General features: G+C 39.6%; 1 protein-coding gene across 1 annotated transcript in view; it reads right to left on the bottom strand.

The window, feature by feature from the left end:
• Window positions 1-1817: 1817 nt before the first annotated feature.
• sfxn2 (sideroflexin 2) overlaps window positions 1818-10835 on the bottom strand; it is a 9608-nt gene continuing 590 nt past the window's right edge. The window contains exons 3-13 of the mRNA XM_051417442.1: window positions 8271-8531; window positions 7702-7872; window positions 7523-7621; window positions 6640-6715; window positions 5990-6075; window positions 4713-4773; window positions 4570-4636; window positions 4440-4489; window positions 4295-4344; window positions 4139-4186; window positions 1818-2603 (exon numbers count right to left, since the gene is read on the bottom strand). Of these exons, the coding sequence (XP_051273402.1) occupies window positions 2504-2603; window positions 4139-4186; window positions 4295-4344; window positions 4440-4489; window positions 4570-4636; window positions 4713-4773; window positions 5990-6075; window positions 6640-6715; window positions 7523-7621; window positions 7702-7872; window positions 8271-8425 (963 nt within the window). The 5' untranslated portion in view covers window positions 8426-8531 and the 3' untranslated portion in view covers window positions 1818-2503. The remainder of the gene's footprint in view (window positions 2604-4138; window positions 4187-4294; window positions 4345-4439; window positions 4490-4569; window positions 4637-4712; window positions 4774-5989; window positions 6076-6639; window positions 6716-7522; window positions 7622-7701; window positions 7873-8270; window positions 8532-10835) is intronic.

The following is a 10835-nucleotide window of genomic DNA, read 5'->3' on the forward strand; positions in this document are numbered from 1 at the left end:
TGTAACATTTAGGATCTGTTGGCAGAATATAATATTTTTTTAAATATAAAATCACCTTAAAATCAGTAAATAAATAAGTTTCTTTAGAAGGAACCGCTTTATCTACAGGAGCCCAGAATGGACCAACCAAATGTTTCACAGCCACCATATTTTATCTCAAAAGGGAGGGTGAAGTGAGGGAGTTGCAACTACATCACTAGATGCCACCGTACACACTGGACCTTTAAGTACACTTGAACTTGAGTTTTTCCATTTTATGTAACTTTTTACTCCATTACGTTTGTCTGACAGCTTTAGTTACTATTGAGATTATATTTTCCTGTTTCTGTCCAGTGAAAACCACCAATAATTACAAATGATCTGATAAACTGAAGGATTAAGTGTCACTTCTGCGGTTTCTTGAGATAAATAAACTATTCTCCTGTACCAGACATCTGTGGTTGTATCAGGACAGCGATGCTACAAACATAAAATAACATAAAATACGATGCATTACGGTATATAAAGTAAAATGAGCTCAACCATAAACAGCAGTAAGATCCAACATACACATCAATGCAGCAGTAATATTAATAAAAAATAAACATATTACAGAATTATTACTTTTAATACTTTAAGTACTTTTGATAATATTTACATACTTTTAATGCAGGGTTTTAACCTATTTAGTGTTATTAGTAGTTTTTACTGAAGTAAAAGGCTCTGAATACGTCTTCCACCTCTGATTTTAACTAATGCAGAAGTTCAGTTGTTCATAAACAATGCGTGCACAGAAATAGGAAGACGGTTTATTGTTGGAAAATTGCTGCTTCTGAAATATCCGGTCTGGTCTGACTCACGTAAATCTGTCAGACTGTTTTTCCTCATTCTGTCTGCAGAGAATCGTACGTTTACAGAACAGTTTTAAAGTAGTTAAACTTCACTTGAGTGTTTCCATATTGTGCTAATGAATACTTCCACTCCACACCTCAGAAGTTAATAATATTGCACTTTTTGACCTCTTACAAAGAGCTGTCTTTATATTTATATATACTTGTCAGAGTAATTGTTTGAGGTAATTATATAATACAATTATAGAATAAAAGCACAGATTACAGAGAAATAAAATAAATATACATTTATGTAGCAGAGCTGTTTGTTTTCTGTTTTCTTTCCCCTCAGACCCCTCACATTTACCTGAGACCCTCTGGAAGGGCCCGGCCCCCTAGGTTGGGAACCACTGTAATAAATTACCAAACTGTATATAAAGTAGTTCATACGAGCTCCACCTCGACCAACTACAGCAGTAAACAGTTGGACATCAAAACATCAGTATTAACACTCTAATAGACCCTTTTTCACAGCAGCCAGTTTGACATTAAAATAGTAGGGTAAACACAGCCAATGATACTGATTAAGGTTACGCTCCACTCTGGTCAAACAGAGTCAGGGTGCTTGTTGGCTCACTGGAAAGACTCTGCCACACTAAATGGAACAGAGCCTTAATTAGTATCATTGGTAACACCTGTTTACCCTACTATTTCATGACAAAATACCTGCTGTGAAAAAGGTTTATAATATCAGAGGCAATTTTTCAGCAGAATTAGCACAAGTACTTTTTGACATTTGTGCAGATTATACTGTAGTTTTATTTATATAGGATTTTAAATGCAATTTTACACACTTTTACTTGAAGTAGAGTTTATTTACATTGTGGTACTTTTACTTAAACATCTGAGTTTTCCACAAAGTTCATCAAATATTAAACCTGACAACCTTTTTTCATCAAGTAAATTTGATCACATATTTAAAAAAAAAAACACAACACTTCAGGTTACTATATTTCAAAAATGTATGTGGTTTTATTTCAGCTTATACTGAGGATTGTGGCACAAGTCCGAGTTTACACAGTGAAAAGATCCCATCGGCAAACCTTTCAGATAAACTGTGCCAACAAGTCATAATACATCTACCTCCATTCTGGCAGAAGAGGGCAGTATCCTCCACCTTTATCTCCCTACGTCCACACCACGCTGAATGACCGTTTTAGAGTTAACCCATGCATAGAAGTACTGTTCTGGTTTCACAGTGAAGAAAATACTGGTTAAAAAGAAAACCCAGCAGTGTTGTTGTTCCTGTCGCTTTGTAGGGAAGGCACAGATTGTAAGGAAGCTGTAAGAGCACCGACACGCCAACAAACAGCCAATGAAAACAGATGAGTTGCACCATGAGGGGACAAACTAACAGAGTGTTAATGTAGCTAAAAGTATTGTGCGTGTTCCTGAGAGGAGATCATTTGGTTTCTCCACAGGAGTACACAGTAACCCCGTGTATTAAAAGAAAGCGACATGATTGATCAACAATCCAGAGAGTTCCCAGCAACAAGCACTGATTCGAAAAGATGACGAAAAAGGGAAAAAGAGCATTTCATTGTGACTAATGATTAGAAAACGAAGACAAATAACACGCTTATGTATTCGGCTCTTGCGTGTCAAATAGATAATGCTAATCAGCCCTCCCCGCCTCAGAGGCCTTTGTTGAAGTAGACACGTTGTACGGCGTCTCCGTACTGAGATACGATGGAGTCTCTCAGCTCGGGCTCCAACTTGGACACGGCCATCGAGCTGTTACAGTCAGACAGAGAGAGAGATTAGGGAGACGGGAGCGTGTGGACAGAAAGAAAAGAAGAGAAACACGGTCAGAATGTACTTTGTTTGATCAAACAAGCTGGTTTGTTTGCTTATGCAGAATGTTTCAGAATAAACAAATTGACCCTTTTTTTTTAAAGTCAGACCCTCAGTTAACTTTCTCCTTCTCTGTACTTGGATGTGTTATATGTGCTCGTCTACGTTGGAAAGACAACCACAGTTGGCTGATGGTTAGCTACTGTTAGCAATACGTGTTTGTCTGTTGTTCCCAAAGAGGAGAGAGAGCGTATGCTTGTGGGAAAACCTTCTTTTTCATGCAGCCAATCATATATTAGATAGGGGACTCATCACCCTGGTAACCAAGAAAAAAAAAAACTTTGTTGTCATTTATGGTCCCGCTAGGTTCTCCGTCTCCTCTTCTTGTGTGGCCGAGGGCGGAGACAGTGAACTGGGTGAAGTGAAGGAAGTTGATGATAACTTGAGTAAAACGTGGAAAAAAAGTAGGAAAGCTTTGTCCATTGTTGTTGCTTTACACAACCACTGCACGTTTGTTAAACTAATGTTGAGTTGTTGAAATTATCAAGATAAAAACAAAACCCACATGCAGCAGTTTTTTTTTCTCTCTCACCACAACAGTGCTTCATCTCTGCACTCCCCAGTGTCCACCAGCATATTTCTGCCAGGGAAAAAACCCTTTCTTCTCACACACACACACACACACACACACACACACACACACACACACACACACACACACACACACACACACACACACACACACACACACACACAGCTTTTATCTTTTAACCATCTTCAAAATGAGGTTGTTTTTTCAACACAGGCGAGCCAAGCACACAGCATATCCAAGTATGGGAAGAGATTTGTTTTTCCCCGAAAACCCGCCCCAACTCTGCCTCTGATTGGTTTACCCTGACATTCTTACCCCATCCAATCTCACTACTCATGCCTAAAGGTAACCAACCAGTGAAGGCAACGGGTACAAGCCAAACAGATGCACAAAAGGGTGGGTCATGACTTCGCCACCCCGGGGAAAGAAAATTTGGGGTACGAGAAAGGAGAAAGTTGGCAGTGGTGCTGACCGAGGCTTGCTCAACTGTCATTGGAGCATAGAACAAAAAGGGGCGGGACTTATGAAAGGTCAATTGTGGGGTAACATTACTAACGAGTTACTAAAAGTAACTAAATCTACTAGTATAATTAGGACAGAAATTTATTATTTGCAACATAACACAATAACATTAAGAACTTTTTCTACAAAACTTCATAAAATATGTACTTTTGTCAGTAGTCGAGGAGCATTGTGGGTAATGTAGGCACCAGGTTTTCACAAGGAGAAACAATGTGTGGAATATAAAAGACGTTATCTCTTGTTCTGCTGCATCCATTTTGATTTTTAAACTGCCTATTGTGAGTCCAACAATGTTACACGAGTGCAATTCTGATTTATAAGTCTATGAGCAGGAGAAAGTATAGAAACAGGTTTTTGTTACCATCGCTGAGGGAACAGGGAGCAGGCAGCAGGGACCATGAAGACCAAACTTTAGAAAGATTTTTAAAAAATAAGGAAAAAGAACAAAAGTTAGTTTTTCCGACCATGAAACACTCCCGAGGACTTTCCAATCCCTGCGTGAGCCCTCTCTACTTACAACGCTCCCACCATCATCACTTGAATCGGTCCGTGGAGATACGTGATTCTCTGTGAAAACACGAACAGAGCTTGAGGACAGATGCACACTTTCATGTTGGAGACTTTAGCGAGAGGATGCTAATGAAGGTAAAAAAAGATCTGACCTGCATGAACTTGTATTTTTCCATCCTCTGCATGATGATGGGGAGGATGACTGACAGAAGAAAAGAAAACAGTGAAGAGAGGAAAACTCAAAAGAACTGGATATAATATTTATAAGAGATCTTTGCGTACTCATTCCCGGTGCAGCCATGGTGATCCGAGAGACGACCACCTGAGTGATTCCTTTAACCGCTGCTTTCTACAGGAGGGATAAAAGAGGATTTTAAGACTATGAACAGTAAAGGAAAACTAGTTAAATGTCCTCAAGTTCTCACCGTAGAGTGGCCCAGTTTGTTGCCATTTTCATCCGTCACAGCAATACCGTTCAGGATTTCCCTGAAAAAAAAAAGACAGAAGACAAAACGAAGATGAAGAGAAACGAAACGGAAACAGAAAACACATCGTTGTGGTTTCCTCATCAGCCCCCCTCCTGCTGGTTGGCTGTAAACAAATCGGGGTTATTGGGGAATGTTTCGACTTCAGGGTGAACCTCAAATGTTTCAACAAAACTGAAAGTGGGCTGTTCAACAGAAGAGACTAAATTACAGTAAAAAGTACATTTACTGGAACAATGCTGCACATATATAGGTCGGCTGCTGCTCCCGCGAACACGCACAGCTCTTTACCGCTGCGTTCAGACTACTTGCTCGCTGTGTGACCATGGCAACAACAGAAACTATAGTGAGGTGATTGATGGAAGAGCTGATTTTACAGGTAACCGAGTTCCCTGAATGATTCACCAGCAGAGAACACACAGATCAATGAAGACACAAAGGTTTTTAAGATATAATATGTAACATTTCTGCATTACAATGTCTGTAAACACTAGACCTACGTTATATATATAGTTGAGTTGTGTACTTAGATTATCCCAAATGTTTCCAACAATGTTCAAACTCGGAGAAATCTGTAATTTTATTCAGGTTACAATGTGTTTCACAGGTCGCCTGTCAATGGCATGTGTTGTGGTTGTCATAAATTTACTTTTTATCCAGTTTTAAGACACATTTTTAAAAAAATGCTTTAGATCTTGGTCGTTTTTAACTCTATATTCTAACTGGATGAAGGATTTTAGTCGTCAGATGTCTGGATCTTATCAGAGAAACAAGCTGAGCTATCGTTAGCAGCAGCTCTGCTGGCGGGACGTCATTTGTCTGCCGAACAGCGTCAGAGAAACACGGAAAACTTCTTTTGTTTAGCTGCGTGATGAGATAATACTGCCTGTGGTGTCCAGGCTGGTAGGATCAGATGGTTCTGCCTCCCAACTACCTGTAACCCTACCAGCTATTACACCACAGTTTGCTGCTATACATGCAGTATTATTTCATCACACAGCTAAACAGAGCGCGTTGCAGCTTCAAATAGAGGAAATCAGAGAGAGAGTTATTAATATGAGAGGATTAATACAGTTAATACAATTTGTTGGCAGTAGAGGAAAAGTCAGTCTTTCAGGGTCTAACACCTCGACATTAAAATCTGCACAATACATACAAACATAACCTCCGCCTCCGCGTACATATACCAGTTCAAACAGTAACACAGCAGGACTCACTGTTGCCTCATCATGGGAATGTTGACACAGTTGGCGGCCGCCACCGCTGCAAACGGGACCCAGCGAGCCACGAGAGGAGGAGCTTTCTGCAAGAGAAAGTGAACACATTAAACAAATAAAACGTCACGTGTTAAAGATGCAATCCCTGATACAAATATGATTAAATCAATCATCATCAATCACCAGATTAGAGGCTGGATTATAATTATTGATGAATTAATATGTAGCTAGTTGTAGCTGGTAAGCATAGAGTCCATTTTAACGACTTCATTTACTCTGTAGTCTCTAATTTTATCTTTACCTATAAAAATACATCATCATTTACTTGTTTATTATATTTTATTTATTTATCAATTTGAATTTGCAGAGTAACTAGTAACTAAATTTATTAAATGTAGTGAAGTAAAAAGTACAATATTAGTGTCTGAAATTGTAGTTGAGAGTTAAACTTTGCTCCAAAAACAGTACAATCTGTATTTCGAATAACATGGAGGGAAATTAAATGTTGTTCATTCGCATTTACAACCCACACTGTAATGATCTGCCTTTCCCTTTGAACATGAAAAGATCCATTAAAAACATTAAACTCTCAGTCAACCTTGTGCAGGACCAGTAAACATTCAGTGGTCAGTGAATAATAGTGTTTGTACCTTTGTGTAGAGGTTGAGTCCGACTGCTGTTGCTAATGCTGTGCTGGTTGCTGTAATGTAGGCGACTCCAATCTGCCTGAGAGAGACAAAAAAAGCCAATTTCAGACGTGGGTTAACCCCAACAAACAGCGTTCAAACCCAGAAAACCCAAAACATGGGAGGACGTGTTGGTCTGAGGGGTAAAAATAATAAGACCAATCTATATTAGACGTCCAAACTCAACGTGAGAACATCTCAACTTAAAATTGGCTCATTAACTGTGTTTTGTATTTTATTAAATAGATTTTATTTTCTGTGTAAAACAGATGATAAATCAGAGCGCTCTAAATAGGTTCATTGATAGGCGGCGCTATTAGGGGGCTAAATTATCACCAACTACTATAACTAACATTACAGAGCCTACTGTCTGCTGGATACTTGTCGCTGTGCTGGAAAAAGTTATAATTATTTTAATTTTCAACTCACTATGAATTATGTTTATGTGTTACTAAAATATAGTTACGGGGTTGAGATCCTCCGTCTACCTCTATCACAGTTTACAGACACACACAAACACCTTTTCCCATTCATATGAGATGTATGACTGTGAGCTCATGTTGAATGAATAATGATAATATGAAATTTGACTGTAATTTAAGAGTCAAATTCTCTGTATTTAACCTCCTGCTGTTGCCTTTATGTAAATCTGTCATTAACATTCAGATGTGTTGGAAGAGAGGTGGAAATGTTACCCACCAACTAAGACAGTTGTTGTAACTATTAGTGACTCAGGAAACTTAGTCCGACATGAATGTTGTCATCAGATTTAGATACTGAGGTGCAGGTCTGAGAGAAGCTAGAGGAGGATTATGGTTCCTTCTTTAAATGTACATCAGATTCTTACTTGGGAGTGATGGGGGAGGCAGCGTTACGGTTTGTGTAGTTGACCAGAGCGTTGAAGGACTGATTCACCCACTGCCAGAACACCACAGCAGGAACTGTCCTAGAAACAGACAGTTATGAAACCTCTAAAGCTTCCTCTGTGAAACTGCATGACGTGATCAGCTCGTTCTCATTCGGTACCTGTAGAACTGCAGCATGAAGCCGGTGATGGCCATGCCTCCGGGGACCTGGAAGGACATGCGGCCGATGAGGTTCATGCGGTCTCCCGTGTCCGGGTGGAAGGCCGAGTCGTACAGCTTCTTAGCGTAGTGGAGCTGCTCCTCCGTGGTGCCGGGAGGGACGGATCCTGCCCTACATAGCACCAAAAACACACATATTGAACACACTAACTCAAGAGGAGACGTTAGGAGACAGTTTCACACCATCGGCTACATGCAGAAACCATCTTGCATAGCCAGTTTTTTTTTTGTTTTGGGGAACAGATTCCACATACTGTGTGCAATATCTATTTATGTACGCTGTATAACACTCGGTTGAAGGTCCAGTGTGCAACATTTAGGAGGATCTATGGGCAGAAGTTGAATATAATAGTCATAGGTATGTTTACATTAGTGTATAATCACCTGAATGGAAGAATCCTTGTGTTTTCGTTACCATCCATGTTGAGCCGCCGTGTTTCTACAGTAGCCCAGAACGGAAAAAAACAAACTCTGGACTTCTAAACTTCATCTTAGTGTTCGTCTTCTTACCTGCAGCTTTCTACTAAAGCTTTGGCTTCATCCAGGCGCGAGTCGGGTAAGATCGCCGTTCGCCAGTCTGTGATGTTGAAGAAGTGTTTCAGTCGACCCATAAACGTGGACTGATCCCATCGTGGTGCGTCGATGTCGAACGAGCTCAAAGCCATCGTTGTTGTTAAAAAGCAGTCCCAACTTAATGCATTAAAAAGTTAAAGTCTTGGGGACGACCTCTGTTTACTCCACAGACGGTTACTCAGCAGCTGCAGTCGAAACCTGGAGAAAAAGGGGAAATAATAATAATATAATAAGCTAAATGTGAAGAAATTATAAGAGATCCGGCTGTAACTAGAATACATCCTGATGAATTAATGCACGGTAAGCCAGCTTCTCCAAAGTTGAAGGTCTGATGCTTTTCTCTCTCATGTTCGATAGTAAACTGAATATCATTGTGTTTGCTGAGAGGCGATTTAGAAGACGCCATCTTGTGCTGTGGAAAATCTGAATTTTTCACCATTCAACAAACAACTGAATCAATAATTTAAGCCCTAATAGTAACTTATTCAAATTCCTGGCACCACAGAACCTGCCGGCACAAGTAACATAAAGCTGCAACGATTAGTCAGTGAAGAAAGATTATAAAATTACTTGTTTCAGGCATTTTCACTTCAAGCGAAGATACTAAACAATCTCTTTCAGCCTCTTAAATGTGACGATTGGCTGCTTTTCTTTGACTTGTACGATTGTTAATTATCTCCAAAGAGTTTCGGTTGGTCAAAAGAAGCATTTTGAGGTCACTCTTGGGCTTTATTCACTTTTTTTATGTTTAAACGATTAATTGAGAAAATAACTGAGCAGTAATTAAAATCATTAGCTGCGTCCCGTTATTGTTTTGTTGTTCTGTTGTTCTGTTGTTCTGTGTACCACACCGACTGCTAGTTTTTCCGCTCCACCAGCCTCCCTGGAGCTGCTGGACTTGCTGTTTGCCAACGAGTGCCCTTGGGTTCAAACCCAACACAAACCCTGAACAAACACAAACTCTTGTTCCTCCCTATAAATTCTCCAGGGCCAAACTTCCTCTAGAAATCATTGACCACATCCTGGTAAATGGTTCCACAGGTTGTCATTTTGGGTTTCTGCAGCTTCAGCATTGTGCTTCCTATAACCCAGCCAGAGGAACCAGCACCTGCTGACTACAGCTCAAACTATCCACACATGATCCCACTGTGCATCTTCAGCATTACATTACTCATTATTTACTGTAGGTATTCTGTGAAATCTCACAACATAAACCTTCCCTATGTGGTTTAATCTTTGGTAAATAAAGGGCGGACGAGGAGAGCGGTATATCAGCGCTCTTTGAAGGCTCCGACTGGCTGGAACTGGATTGTTTCTGGAGCTGTTTGTTTAGAAAAGTAGGGTGAAGGCCCGCAGAACCTTGTGGGGAACACTAAAGTCAACGTGGCCCTACATACCAGGACTTATCAATAAGAACATATAAACAAAAAGGCTTCATAGGATGAAACGGCTGTTCTCTGCGGGGAAAATGTGTCTTTGGTCAGTAATGATAGGATACAATGAATGTAATGATAAAACAAACAGAGTAAACAACAGATAAATAAAGAAAAGGGCTACAACTAACTTATTTACATCTATGTATTGTTTAGTCTGTAAACCAGTTAATGTTTTTTTCTTGATAAATTACTGCAGAAAAGATTAATCTGTTATAAAAACAGTTGTCAGGAGAATATATCTAGAAAATATAACTAAGAGGAACAAACCTGAAGTATCTTTATTGATATATTTGACGGTTTGCAGATGCTTTGTTGTTCACAGATCTGCAACTTAAACTTTACCAAGAACTGATTCAGGACTGATTAGTCGAGTAATTGAAAGAAAATGAACTGCAACTATGTTGATAATCAATAAATACATTTTAATTCACTAGTTCTAGCTCTTAAAATCTGAGTATTTGCAGGATGTCTTCATCTTGTTTGATAGTAAACTGAATAACTGAATGAAAAAGAACTAGAAAGTCAATCAACATTAAATTAATCTGCAACTATTTTAATGATCGATCAGTATTTTCCATCATTATTTAAGCAACATTCTCTGGTTGCTGCTTCTTAAAGGACCAGTGTGAAGGATTTAGTGGCATCTAGAGCGGAGATTGCAGATTGCAACCAACTCACCTCACCCTCCTCTACCAGGCGTGTACACAGAGGCCTGTTATAGAGCGAATGTTAGGTTGGTTCAGGGCTTCTGTACAAACATGGAGCTCCCTCTGTAAATAAAAACAGCTCCTTCAAAGGCGCCAACGTGACCTCTAAGAAACTCTTTTTGATCATTGAATGGACTCAACGACTAACTGAGAAAATAATCCAACATTTTGGATTATTGGTTGGATGAAACAAGCAATAGATCAATAGAATCAATAGATCATGAGAACGATGGTGAGTTGCAACCCTGCAGGCTGAGGTTTTAGAGGACGTGTGTGTATTCTGCATGAGAGAGAGAATGGTTAACAGGGAGGCAGAAACTTCAGAGGCTTGACAAACTGGATGTGCAGGCCAGAGCAGA

This window comes from Dicentrarchus labrax, unplaced genomic scaffold (genome assembly GCF_905237075.1).
Source record: "Dicentrarchus labrax unplaced genomic scaffold, dlabrax2021, whole genome shotgun sequence".
NCBI classification, from domain to species: domain Eukaryota; kingdom Metazoa; phylum Chordata; class Actinopteri; family Moronidae; genus Dicentrarchus; species Dicentrarchus labrax.